We start from the raw sequence: 14,408 nt of genomic DNA, 5'->3' as shown, positions 1-14,408 counted from the left end.
TTTTATTAAAAGGCTTTTACTCTGCACTTGTGTAAATTCTAGTTTAAACTCTGTGTTGTATCCGTTCTTGGCCAGGTCTCCCTTATAAAAGAAACCTGGTTAATACAAGGTGGACCAATGAGGGAGCTGTGTCTAACAGAGTGGACAGTGAATGGACATTTGTGGGTGAAGTTAAAATGATTGTGAAAACAAGGATGATTCTTGAATTTTGTGGCTGAGTGTTTTTGTGTTTATTTATGTGAAATGTCAGGACAAGGTTCCAAACAACACACTCACTTCTCTGGAAAATGCTCGGTGCTTTAGTGAAATGTCAGAAGAAAAAGCAAATTCTGACTTTTCTAAACAGTTTTATTCCAAAAATTAAAAGTTACTGGTAAAGGTTAGGGTTAGTGTTAACTACAATAGTCGTTTTTTTTCTTTGGAACGTCCTGACATGTGTAGTGAAAGCAACATCCTGTGTGTGTGTGTGGGGGGGGGTTGTGGGGGGGATGGGGGGGGGAGACACGGTAAACAGTAAATTAATAAAAGAAAATAAACAGTAAATGAATGATAGGTTTTCATAGTTTTATTAAGTCAGATCACGAACATCAATTAATTTATTTAGATAAATCCCCACTCTTTCTGTTAGCTTTGGTCCGTCAGGTGTTCATTAAAAAGCCTGTGTGACAGAACACAATAAAAAACGATGCCTGGGGAAATGGTATGTAAACAGCCACAGAGTTTCTTGTCTAAGAGTTTAATGAAGCCACCCCTGAGTGAGTGGCAGTCGATTTCCCAAACCCTGAGTTAGAAGAACTACAGTATCACGAGTTTTAAATTAGGTGCTGGTCTGTTTTTTAGATTAGAGCAAAATTACAAGTAGTAGTGTTAAAAAATGAGCTGCTTCTCTCCCTCAATCCTGGACTGCTCTGTACTAAACACTCACAGCCTCAGTGCAGCAGGTACATCACATTAAACCACCACCACATCTTCCCTCAATCCCTCACTCTCTCCTCCAGCGCCCGCAGCTCTGCTTCCACCTGCTTGGGCAGGTCAGCCCCCACCTGCTGGGTGAAGTAGGCTCGTAGCTCTTGAGCTTCCTTCTGCCAGAAATGTTTGGGAAGATCAAAGAGAGCCCCCATATCCACATTCTTCTCCAGGCCCTTGGTGTCGATGGCACCCTCCTGAGGCAGCCAACCAATGAAGCTCTTTTTCGCAGCCTCGTCTTCTCTGGTGCGACCGCATCTGCGGAAAATCCACTCGAGGACTCGAGCGTTCTCGCCGAAACCAGGCCACAGGAAGGAATTGGTCTCAGGATCTTTGCGGAACCAGTTGACATGGAAGATCTTTGGGAGCTGCGTGGGACCCTTCCTGGTCTCCATGCTCAGCCAGTGGGCCAGATAGTCACCAAAGTTGTAGCCAAAGAACGGGCGCATGGCAAAGGGATCATGCATGACCACTTTCCCTGAGAAAGAAGAGTTCCAACACAACAACAAACACTGATTACTAAGAGATTACTGAGAGAGAGAGAGCAAGAGAGAGAGAGAGAGAGAGAGCAAGAGAGAGAGAGAGCAAGAGAGAGAGAGAGAGCAAGAGAGAGAGAGAGAGAGAGAGCAAGAGAGACAGAGAGAGAGAGCGAGAGACAGAAAGAGAGAGAGACAGAGAGAAAGAGACAGAAAGAAAGAGAGAGAGAGAGAGAGAGAGAGAGAGAGAAAGTAGTCTTACCTTTATGTTCTGCAGCAGCTGTAGATTCTGATCTCATGGCAGCACCCACAAAAACCCCGTGGCGCCAGTTAAAAGCCTCATACACCAATGGCACTCCTAAAGATGGAGGAGAATGGACAAATTATTATTTTACATCAACATTACCACTCTTTTCATAAATAAACACATTGCCCTCATGCCTCAGTTTCAGGAGGCTGCAGGATTATGCTGCGCAGAGAAAGTAACTTTAATGTCAACTAAAAGCCCTGAACTAATGCACTGAATGTGAACAAAAGAGAAAATAGAGAATGTAGAAGAGCAAACGAGAGAGAGCCTTGATCTTCACTCTGTGATACTCACCCTCTGGTCTCCTACCACCAAACACAATGGCATCAATAGGCACTCCCTCATCACTCTCCCACTGGGGATCTATGATGGGACACTGGGCCGCAGGGGCGCAGAACCTGGAGTTGGGGTGGGCACAGGGTTTGGAAGCACCTGAGGAGCAGATGATAATTGATGAGTGCAGTCGCATTAATGCCGTTCTTCATCTACAAAGAAGACATCATGGAGTGTAGGACTCATATAACACAATTTGTTTGCCACTCAATCACACTCTTGACTGTCCAGTTTCTGACCACACTACCACTTTTCACCAGGTATTGCTTGGATAGTAGATCATTCTCAGCACAGCAGTGATATGGATGTGGCACATACAGTGCATGTAGCACTGGTCGAATGCATGTATCCAGTGTGCGCTTTTCCACCAACGAGGAACCAAAATGGTTCCAGGTCGCGAACTAAATTTGGAACATTTTGGCGCATTTCCACCAACACAAATTGGATCGCGAACCAGAAAAGTTTATAACCAACTGGAACCAAAGAAGAGTAGATTTTTCAGCATGAATAATGGTGTCATCCATGGGCGGGTCGTAGTTCAGTAACTCAAGAAAGAGCTCAGAGCCTCACACACGGTGTTATCCCCTAGTGGAGCTTTACAGGGTCATTTTCAACGTTTCATATAAACAAATAATAGGAAATAAAACAGGAACATGCTCCATTTGTGTGTGTTTCTGGGGCTGTGTTTGCAGGTGTTGCTGACAACCTCTGCATTGGTTGTGTTTCTCCGCTGTTCACAACCTCAGCAGGACGCCTCTGAACTCAGATTTACACACATTTACACAGTGTTATATCTCACTGAATAAACAGAATAAATCATGACCAGGTTAAAGGGCAGATACCGCCCCTGTCATTTTTTTTTTAGCACATAATTATCGTGTACAAAGTATAGCTTAGGTGTTAGACTTATTTTGTTGTTTTCTTTTCTTTGGTACTGTCCAGGTTCCTACTCCTCAGGCTTGGTTACTTGCCTAAGTTTCACTCTGTGTTTATTAGCTGCGCATATTGTGTTGTTTTTTCTTTTGTGTTAAAGGTCTATGTGTTTGTAGTAAGCTGTCTTTGTTACAAATTGGTCACTGCCTCACCGGCTCCTCTTTGGTACCACTTTAAATTAAGACTACCCTCATAGTGAACTCACATCCATCTCCACAGTTAAACCCCAGATCTCGCCGAAAACTGACCTCACTGCGTCTCCTCCATCAGTCAACATTAACCCCGTCAGCTCCAGCACAGAGGTGTTAATAGATTTAACCTTTTAATGAATTAACCACCAAAAGAGTGTGGCATACGTTAACATCTGAAACGACTAAACTCACATTCTCAGGTCTAAGCTCGTTAGACAAAAGAAGAGGTCACTGTCACACTTTTTATATCTGTGTTACAAATAATTACTATTAATTTATTTTAGTTAACCACCTAAATAATAATCATGTGATGTCTTTTTTAAAGTGGTGCCTTCTTTCTTCCCCCTTCACATTTGATACATTTCCATTACCACCTCCTTAGACCAGAAGCCTGTTAGAAGGGGCGTAACATTAAGCCAAGAAAGCACAAAGCTGGAATAACAACACCAGTTAACACTAAAACTGAAGAGCGAAAAGCTGTATAAAGGCCCTTTACTCTCTGTAAATGAGGAATGGTACAAGGCTGAATTAGCGTCATATTATTTTCCGCTTGGTCTCACTACCAGGCTTCCTCAGGACCACCAACAGTAACAAGTATAAACTAATAAACTAGTCTCCTTGGAAAATCTTACCAGCCTTCCAGGAGTTTCCTTGCCAGTCGGTCAGAGAGATGCCAGGTGGAGGTGGTTCAAGACCCTCCCACCACACCCCACCATCGCTTGTCTCACCCACATTGGTGAATATTGTATTCTCTGAAATGGTGGCCATGGCGTGAGGATTTGTCTTCAGTGAGGTACCAGGAGCAACACCAAAGAACCCATTCTCAGGGTTAATTGCTCGTAGTTTACCTGGGAAATAAACACAAGGGTTCTCAACATCAGTTACAGGAACCCATGCTGTTCCCACCTCCTTAAACCCCTGTCTGTAGAGCTCATAGGTGTCTAGTAACTAGATAATACTCAGGTACCTGTACTCAAAGGAAAACTAAGCAAAGGTTTTTTTATTTGTTCCTAGGGCTCTGTTGAATTCTTTATAATTTTATTCTGTTTCTGTTCTGTAATGTGTCACATCACAGATTTATTTACTTTATTATAATATTTTGTACTTAAAAGAAAAGAACAGAGTTGTTTTGGGGAAATTACTTATAATGCAGTAATTATTTTAACTAGGAAATAGAGCTTTACTGGTGTACGGATGAACACCACTCCTCCACTTTCTGAAATGAGTAAAAACACTTAAGTTTGGCCACAGAATGAATCCTAGACCATATTTCCCCTGAGACTGCTGCCACCTGATCATTACTAACAGATTGACAGTAATTACCCCGACTGTCAAACTTCATCCAGGCGATATCATCTCCCACACATTCCACCTTCCAGCCGGGCAGAGATGGCTTCATCATGGCTAGGTTGGTTTTTCCACAAGCGCTCGGGAAAGCTGCAGCGATGTAGCGCTTCACTCCCTGAGGGTTTGTGATTCCCAAAATCTGAGACAGAAACAAAGCTTTACTATGTTTTACCACTAAGCATACCTGCAGGTGATGGTGATGTGTGTAGTGGTGATGATGGTGTTCTGGGTTCTGTTGTTGTTGGTTCTGTTTTTGTTGTTATTGGAGGTGCTTTGGGTGTTCTAGGGGATGATAGTGGTTGTGTGGTTGTAGTTTGTGATGGTGTGGTTGTCGTTGGTGGTTGTGCGGTTGTTGTTGGCAGTTATGTGGTTGTTGTTAGTGGTGCTGTGGTTGTTGTTGGCAGTTGAGTGGTTGTTGTTAGTGTTGCTGTGGTTGTTGTTAGTGGTTGTGTGGTTGTTGTTAGTGGTGCTGTGGTTGTTGTTAGCGGTTGTGTGGTTGTTGTTGGCGGTTGTGTGGTTGTTGTTAGCGGTTGTGAAGTGGTTGTTGTTAGTGGTGCTGTGGTTGTTGTTAGCGGTTGTGTGGTTGTTGTTGGCGGTTGTGTGGTTGTTGTTAGTGATGCTGTGGTTGTTGGCGGTTGTGTGGTTGTTGTTAGCGGTTGTGTGGTGGTTGTTGTTAGTGGTGCTGTGGTTGTTGGCGGTTGTGTGGTTGTTGTTAGTGGTGCTGTGGTTGTTAGTGGTGGTCTGGTTGTTGTTGGCAGTTGTGTGGTTGTTGTTAGTGGTGCTGTGGTTGTTGTTGGCAGTTGTGTGGTTGTTGTTAGTGGTGGTGTGGTTGTTGTTGGCGGTTATGGTGTTGTTGGCGGTTGTGTGGTTGTTGTTAGTGGTGCTGTGGTTGTTGGCAGTTGTGTGGTTGTTGTTAGTGGTGCTGTGGTTGTTGTTAGTGGTGGTCTGGTTGTTGTTGGCAGTTGTGTGGTTGTTGTTAGTGGTGGTGTGGTTGTTGTTAGTGGTGCTGTGGTTGTTGTTAGTGGTGGTCTGGTTGTTGTTGGCAGTTGTGTGGTTGTTGTTAGTGGTGCTGTGGTTGTTGTTGGCAGTTGTGTGGTTGTTGTTAGTGGTGCTGTGGTTGTTGTTAGTGGTGGTCTGGTTGTTGTTGGCAGTTGTGTGGTTGTTGTTAGTGGTGGTGTGGTTGTTGTTGGCGGTTGTGTGGTTGTTGTTAGTGGTGCTGTGGTTGTTGGCGGTTGTGTGGTTGTTGTTAGCGGTTGTGTGGTTGTTGTTGGTGGTGCTGTGGTTGTTGTTGGCAGTTGTGTGGTTGTTGTTAGTGGTGCTGTGGTTGTTGTTAGTGGTGGTCTGGTTGTTGTTGGCAGTTGTGTAGTTGTTGTTAGTGGTGCTGTGGTTGTTGTTGGCAGTTGTGTGGTTGTTGTTAGTGGTGGTGTGGTTGTTGTTGGCGGTTATGGTGTTGTTGGCGGTTGTGTGGTTGTTGTTAGTGGTGCTATGGTTGTTGTTGGCGGTTGTGTGGTTGTTGTTAGTGGTGCTGTGGTTGTTGTTAGTGGTGCTGTGGTTGTTGTTAGTGGTGGTCTGGTTGTTGTTGGCAGTTGTGTGGTTGTTGTTAGTGGTGGTGTGGTTGTTGTTGGTGGTTATGGTGTTGTTGGCGGTTGTGTGGTTGTTGTTAGTGGTGCTATGGTTGTTGTTGGCGGTTGTGTGGTTGTTGTTAGTGGTGCTGTGGTTGTTGGCGGTTGTGTGGTTGTTGTTAGCGGTTGTATGGTTGTTGGTGGTGGTGCTGTGGTTGTTGTTGGAGCTCTGATGCTCACCAGCATGTGCTCAGCCAGCCAACCCTCATCCTTGGCGATGCGGGAGGCAATGCGGAGTGCAAAACACTTCTTCCCCAAGAGAGAATTCCCACCGTAGCCGCTTCCATACGACAGGATCTGCCTGCTGTCCGGGAGATGTGAAATCAGCACCTTCTCTGGGTTACACGGCCACTGGTTCACCAACGGAGCTGAAACGGAGACATGATTTTCTCTGGGATTTACCTTTTATTAATGTGTTCAAAATCTTCAGAATTCAAGGTCCCCACATCACAACACACACCACACCACACTACACAACCTACCCCGCACTACACCCTGTACCCCACACCTCACACTCTACAGCACACAACACCCCACACCACACACAACTGGAGCCCCCTGTAAAAATGTAATCATTGCTCCGTCGTTAGTTACAGAAAAGTTGACCAGTCAGCAGCTGAACAGTGAGGGGTTTAAGGAGAAAATAATCAGAAGCTTCTACAGGTGTAAGCCAATGAGCTGTAGACAACTGCAGACCGAGGGTCCTGTGCATCTTTTTTTCTTTTAATACATTCTCTTACTTCCAGGATTTCTTCCTACAAACCCTCTTTGCTGTAAAGCTGCTTTGCGACAACATCAGTGGTATAAAAATAAATTACATTTGGTATGAATTGCCAACAGTGCCCATATCATCTCCAGGGCGCTGTTTATAAACTTGGCACCACAGGAATACAGCATTAGTACCTTTAAGTGGCAGAGGTCTGCCCAAAGAGTGCTGGCATCGCACAAACTCCACCCCCTGTGCCAGTTTCTCCATCACAGGGGTGCCTGTGCGTGTCATGATCCCCATGCTGGCCACCACATATGGAGAGTCCGTAACCTGAACCCCAAACTTAGCCAGCGAAGAGTTAACAGGACCCATACTGAAGGGGATAACATACATCGTCCGACCTACGAGAGGAAATGGGAAAAACTTAAATATTTCCATTTAAATTACTTTTAAAGGTTTGGAAAGAATTTTCTTAAAAACAAAATCCTCTGTAAGTGAATAAACAGTGAATGATAAAACACACTTGTTGCATAAAAAAACCTCATCACTTGGGAGCATTAGTTTATTAATATTAATTTAATTATGAATGAATGAATTAATTAATTAATTAATATATTCATTATCTCTAATTGCTTCTCCAATTCAGGGTCGCGGTGGGTCCGGAGCCTATTATATATTAGTTTAACAATTTTTACAGTAAAATATTAAATATCCTGCTATAGACGCACAGTTACTGACATCACAGAAAGCCCCAGAACATCATGCGCTGATCCTATCCTGAAGCTATTCCTTATTTAATTAAACGCTCAAATTCATGCTGAAGGTTAAAAAGAGGCAAGGTGTTGATGTCAGAACAAAGGAAGCTGTTCACGACGCAGAATCTCCCTGAGAGCGATGCACAGACAAACCTGTCATGGAGGCAGGGAAGCGGTCCTCTCTGGCTCTCTGGAAGTCCGTCTCGCTCATCCAGCTGCCAAGCTGGCTCTTGACACCGTTGTTTGGAATGGGAATGGTGTCTCTCTGGTGCTTAGTCACAATCACCGTCTTACTCTCCACACGGGCCACGTCTTTAGGGTCAGTGCGAGCCAACCAGCTGAACAAAGAGAGTAATGTATAAATCTGAATCCACACTGCGCCTTTACGTTCAGCCTTCTATCTATCTATCTATCTATCTATTAGGGGTGGACGATATGGCCCTAAAATAATATCACAATATTTCAGGGTATTTTGGCGATAAGGGTATATAAATATTAATTATATTAAATTAAATATATTTAATAGATATGAATAATATTAAAGGCTTCTTCCATTTTAAACATAATACCATGATTTATTTTACCTCTGATATTTTATAACCAAACCACCTCCAAAAGCCACTCCACTTTTGGAGCAAATTCCTCCGCCTCAGAGCCTCTTTTCACCGTACGTCACTGCTGCTAAATCACTCACGTAAAGAACGTATGACGTATTATACTTAACTGAGTGATGTCATTAGATAAACAAGTCTGAATATCACTAAAATCACGATATTGTTTTTTGTTATTGCTTTAAATATTATGACAATATTATTACAAATGAAAGGATATGGCACAGTCCTACTATCTATGTATCTATCGATGCCAGAGTCAGCTGAACTGAAGCCATAGATCACACACACTGTAATGAATCTAGAGCTGATAACACACTTCCTAAAGCATCGTCACCCTTTCTCCTCCAGAACTGGTTCATTTTATTTATTTTTTTGTCGTTGTTGTTTTTGTTGTTGTTGTTTACACAGGAACACCAGTGGATTGTGAGTCTGGGTGATGGTGATGGTGGTGATGATGGTGATGATGTTGGTCGGATCACACTTTTGTGCCTAACGTAAGTGAAATAACATTAAGATTTAAAACTGCCATGAAGTGACCACAGTACTCACCAGTTCTTGTATTTGTGCAGTTTTTTCACCATGCCTTCATGCTCCATTCCAACCAGAAGCTCCTCCGTCTCCTCACGGGTTCCTGTCACCACGTGCACTTTGGAAGGTTTGCATTCTGCCACAGCACCAGACACAAATTCTGCCACGGCTTGAGGAAGTGTGGGAATGGAGGCCAGGGAGCGAACTCCCAGAGCAGCGGCGTTGACACCATCCCGCCTTTAAACCACAGACACAACAGAGGAAATCAGATCAGAACGTGATCTGCAGATGACACTGATTTTAGAAACAAAGACCAATGGATAATAGTTTTTTATTATGATTTTTTAACAAAAAAAAAAGAAAAAGAAAGAAACAAACAAAAGGGGAAAAAGTGTGAAAGAATATAAAACGCTACATAGAATTTCACAAAACAAAAGCAATAGGTTCGGACCATCTCTGACCCGTAGAGGCCTTGGCATGGTGTCGCCTGGCAGTGGCTCGCTCCAATAAAAGTACATCCAAATAATAACGCACAAACACAGAGTTTAAACATACCACAGACTCAACACGACATTTAAGAATCGTTTTCTTGACCTCAGTCCAGGCAGCCATTATTATTTTCTTTTCACAAAAATTTATATTAAGAGTGGAATCATCTCCAAGCAGAAACAAAGCTGGAGAACTGGGAAAATCTTCACCTAGCAGAGAAGATAACAAAGATTTGAGCCCTTTCTCACTTCACAACTCTTTTACGAGTTACGACACCAGCATTAGCCCAAAGGGAAGAAATAAAAGGTTTGCCACCAGTCAGTTGTTATGCCATATTGGAGATTTTTGTGAAATTTAAGCTTATTACCCATAATTCTGTTGACCTGAGGCCAAATCTCCAGGGAGTTACTAATAACGGTGCCCAGATTCATTTTAGCTACCTTCTGCTTAATTCCAGCAAAAGGCAAAAGCTCAATTTTTAAGGGTTTAATTGTTTAATTTTCCAGAATTCTCCACACTTTTTTAGATTCAGGATCAAACCAAGTTCTAGAAATTAGTTCCTTGTCGTCTGAGTCAATGATCTTCAAATCGAGGCTAAAAACTCATTAGTTTAGTTTATCTTTTGGTAGTTAATGTTCCCCCACAAATAAAGGCAACAGATCCGGGGGGTCCATGGACACAGGAAATTATAGTATCTGTGTGTCCTTCTGGCTCCTCTCCTTTTAGTTAAAGCTGTCATAGTCAGATCTGCCGGAGTCATTAGCTACACTCTGGAAATGTTCACATTCTCTGCTCTACATTCACCCAAACAGTTCACAACTAACTCCATCCCTCTACCTTTTTCAGAGTAAACGACCGCCCACCTGTCCATCTGAGCACTGATGGATGACTGTCGAGATCCTCCTCCACTCTTCAGACCAGCTGCCCACGCTCCAGCCACCACCACTGTCCTCTGAGCTGCCCCTACACTGAAGTTCTCACAGACACCTAACTGTTACCAGTAGATTCACCAGAGGAGGGTAGGTCCCCAGTGTGAGCCCTGGTTCCTCCCAAGGTTTTTTGCTCAGTTCTGGGGGAGTTTCTCTGAGTCACTGTCGCCCCTGGCCTCAATCTCCTGGGGGTTTTTACATTTTTACATTCTTTACATTTTTACATTTCATTTCAAAACTCTTTCTTTACAGGAATTCTGTGAAGCTGCTTTGTGACATCATCAGCTGTAAAAAGCACTATGCAAATAAATTTGATTGGATTTGATCAGATTTTTGGAATGAAAGGCAGGTTTTATTCAGGAACCTGGAAAGTGAAACAGCATGGCGTGTAACTCGCGGAGTCCACTCCACTTGTATTTTAAATATATTTATTTGTCAATTTTGGAATGGCCCTGTGAAGGACTGGTGCCCCCTTCAGGGTGTATTCCCACCTTGTGCTCAATGATTCCAGGTAAATCAAATAATCAAATCAAATTTATTTGTATAGCATTTTTTACAACTGATTGTCACGCCTACATCTCAGGACTCAAATTCCCAGAATGCACCTGTCAGTCACATGACTACCCGCCGGTCTCCCTCACCAGAATTCTAATTACACACACCTGTTTGTCTCCCTATATATACCCCATTCAGTAAACTGTTCCCTGCCGAGTATTGCTTTGGTTCTCCCATGCATACAACGCGTTCCCTTGTACTTTGTCTGACGGTTTCCTGTTGCCTACTTCCTGCCTGTGTTCCCGACTTACGTCTCCTGCCTTGTCCCTTTTGGTACTGTTTGTATTCTCTGGTTTTCGAACTCTGCCTGTTTTTGACTACGGTTTTTGTCCATCCTCTGAGGTACTGTTTGCTCCTGTTTTTGAACTTTGCCTGCCTTGTGATTACTCTTTTGGATAACGACATTAAAAGAACTATTTACTGTGTACCGCGACTGTCAGCTTTCTGTTATGTCCTGACACTGATGTTGTCACAAAGCAGCGTCACAGAACTCCAGTAAGACAAAGATTTGACCTGAAATGTAAAAATGTAAAGAATGTAAAAGATGTAAAAATCCCCAGGAGAGTGAGGCCAAGGGCGACAGTGGCACAGAGAAACCCCCTCAGCTGAGGAAGAAACCTTGGGAGGAACCAAGGCTGACAGGGGGTGACCTATCCTCCTCTGGTCAATCTACTGGTAGGCTCTGGACCCACCGCGACCCTGAACTGGATAAGGGTTACTGATAATGAATGAATGAATGAATTTATTTATTTTGGAATGGATTAAGGGGCAACGAAGAAAATGATGATGATTATGTCCATTTTTAATTTGATGCCAGAAACACTTGACAAAAACATTGGGATGAAACAAAAGACTGGTATCGTTACATAATGCTACAGAAAATAAATGAGGTTAATTGGCAACAGGTCTGTGACCTGTGATTGGGTTTAAAAAGAGTGTCTCAGAGAGTCTTTCAGAAATAAAGACAGGGAGGGGTTCACAGCTCTGGGGAAGTGTGAAGGGGCAACTATTGAAATAATTCAAGAATAAAGTTTCTCAAAGTAAAATAATAACAAACCTGGGGATTTCATCATTTACAGCCCATAATATCATTTTTAATTTGTAAACACAGTGCCACTCAGGCTCACAGCACCTTCCACACAGAGCAGGGACGGGGGCTTTAGGGCAAGGACAGTGCTCCGATACTGAGTTAACATGGTGATGTCCACAGGTGTTAGGGTTACGCAAACTTAACCCTGGCCCAAACACAGACTCTCAGTTTGTAAAGCGCAGGGACGCAAGCCTCAGCTGGATCACCGTGACCTCTGACCTCTTACAGGTCTCTAACCAACATAAACACACAGGCTCAGAATTACTTCAACACGTTTCCTGATCTGCTTTATTCAGTATTCTCCAAACCGTCCCCACCCTCTGCCCTTCGGGGTTACACTGCACGGAGAAATGAATCAGAGCGCTGAGCTCAGCACTGACTAACAGACACCAGAGAGGACATGAGCACCAACAGATAAACAGCGTTTCACTTCGACTCTCTCCAGCCTCAATGATAGCAGACGAGCTTTGCTCCTTTCTTCCTCAAACACACTCCTCCTTAAGAACCGGCCAATCAGGTGAGCTCACAGGCACTCACTCCCCCCTCCACCCCTTCACTTTGGTTTAATAGTTTCCCAAACCTTGCGTGCGTGCGTGCACACACACACACACACACACATACAGAGAGAGAGTCACATATCACATGCAGTCCCTCCAACTCTCAGAGCAGAATTTAGCAAAGAACTCTTTTTCCTCAGGCGCAGAATGACAGGCCAGGACCAAATATGTGCCACAGAGCACGCACACACAGACACACACACGTGCACACACACACACAGACACACGCACGCACACACACACTCAAGAAGGCATGAATCAATCACATATTAAGATTAATCATTAGCTTTAAGCACAGAGATTTTGCACAAAGCCGTCATCAGCCCCATCCCATTAATTACATTAGTGACTTCTCGTACAGGATTTAGACATTACCTCAGTATTTCTGCTGCCCTTTGTGTTTCCCAGCGTGTCGTTGTCGGACCGTCTGCTGGGCTAGAAGAGGCATATGTGCTTACTGACTGACTTCCTGACACCTAATATTAAAATGCGCATGCTCAAGTAGGAACTGTTAGTTCAGTCGTGTTTCACAGAGAAAACTTAAGGTGGCGCTAGTACACCACTACACTGTCTGTTGTTAATTCAGCCGTGTTTCACATTCCAGTTCATGAAAGATATTTGGAACCGTTTGGCGGTGACCAGAGGTCCTCTTTTCCCTGAACAAGTCTCTTATTGGGACCTAAAACATGCGTTCATGTGTTCTAGGGGTCAGTGTTGAGAGCTGATTTGGGACACACTTGCGCCGCTTCAGCGCTGTAGCTCCACTCTCCACCGCGGAGCAGCTCAGTGTTTTACTGGAGCCTCCAACAGAAACGTGGTGAACGTTGTTGAGGTGATATTTATCACAGTCTCTTCTTTATGTTTGGAGAATGTTTCTGTGATTCAGCCTTTTGTTTTCTACTGTGTATTTAACAAAGAGAAAGTCGTCTTGTCTGTCCCTATAACGACACGAATACACGGACACACCTCACTTCACCGTTACTGACTTTCCGACGAGTAAATTACATCAAAATCTCCGGATTATAGGAGAACACCAGAGCGAGGTGTTACTCAAAATAAAGGAGTCTGTGGATCAGTGACAGCACTGTTTTATCAGTCGGACTCTTTTAGAAATGTAAGTCAGTAATAAACGTCTAGTTCCAGCGATGCCCTGTCCCTTTATCGAGTGTAGATTACTTTACTGATAAAACATTAAGGCGCTTGGTTTTAGAAATGTTCAAAAACAAGTAATTAACTATTTTATAGTTTGTTATTATTTGTTATTATTGTAAACAAAGACATTGATATGAAGCACCAAAGCTTCTCCAGACCGTCCAATGACAAGGAGATGTAGCTAACGGACGTCCGGCTAAAATAAGTGTATTGGAAATGGCCTTCTACTCACTATTCCCTGTGTGTTGTACACAGGGCACTTTTTGGGACACACCTCATGAAGCAGAGAGTGACACACACGCTCACCGCTAGATGCAGCTCAAATTAAATTTAGGGCAGATTTCACAGTACAGGACTGTTTTTGTCTATTTTTACGGAAATATATCACACACACACACTACACAAATGGGGATAACACACTACACAACCCCAAACTCACCAACCAGGTGCGTTTCCTAGGAGACACTTTCCCATCTTTAGGTCATGGATGGGAAACGTAGTCAGTGCCGTCTCTACACCGCACTGAGCCGGAGGTTAGGAAAATAGCACATAGTTGCGACTACATTCCACCTTAAATGTTTTGGAAACAGCAGTTGCCGTAGCGCACACCACAGTGATGCGTCGTTTAAGGTGGAATGGAAAATTAGAATAAAGTATTAATAAAGGCTGTAACAGCATGTTTTGTGGTGCACTATGTTCTCCTACAGGTAATACGCATTATGTGGGGACATGTGCATCCAGCACTATGTAATGTATTGTACTTTTACCGTTTAATCTGTCCTCCACTCTAGCGCTCCACTGCATTGCAACATTTGATATGCTGTGACTGGTCTGAAACGCGATTTCAAGGCAGAA

General features: G+C 43.5%; 1 protein-coding gene across 1 annotated transcript in view; it reads right to left on the bottom strand.

The window, feature by feature from the left end:
• Nucleotides 1-556: 556 nt before the first annotated feature.
• pck2 (phosphoenolpyruvate carboxykinase 2 (mitochondrial)) overlaps nt 557-14,408 on the bottom strand; it is a 17,258-nt gene continuing 3,406 nt past the window's right edge. Inside the window, exons 2-10 of the mRNA XM_066682571.1 lie at nt 8,803-9,018; nt 7,793-7,977; nt 7,079-7,285; nt 6,356-6,543; nt 4,530-4,692; nt 3,839-4,054; nt 2,044-2,181; nt 1,705-1,800; nt 557-1,444 (exon numbers count right to left, since the gene is read on the bottom strand). Of these exons, the coding sequence (XP_066538668.1) occupies nt 975-1,444; nt 1,705-1,800; nt 2,044-2,181; nt 3,839-4,054; nt 4,530-4,692; nt 6,356-6,543; nt 7,079-7,285; nt 7,793-7,977; nt 8,803-9,018 (1,879 nt within the window). The 3' untranslated portion in view covers nt 557-974. The remainder of the gene's footprint in view (nt 1,445-1,704; nt 1,801-2,043; nt 2,182-3,838; nt 4,055-4,529; nt 4,693-6,355; nt 6,544-7,078; nt 7,286-7,792; nt 7,978-8,802; nt 9,019-14,408) is intronic.

This window comes from Hoplias malabaricus, chromosome 10 (assembly GCF_029633855.1).
Source record: "Hoplias malabaricus isolate fHopMal1 chromosome 10, fHopMal1.hap1, whole genome shotgun sequence".
NCBI classification, from domain to species: Eukaryota; Metazoa; Chordata; class Actinopteri; order Characiformes; family Erythrinidae; genus Hoplias; species Hoplias malabaricus.
The sequence above is the reverse complement of the archived record's forward strand: the minus strand, read 5'-3'. Positions and strand labels throughout refer to the sequence as shown.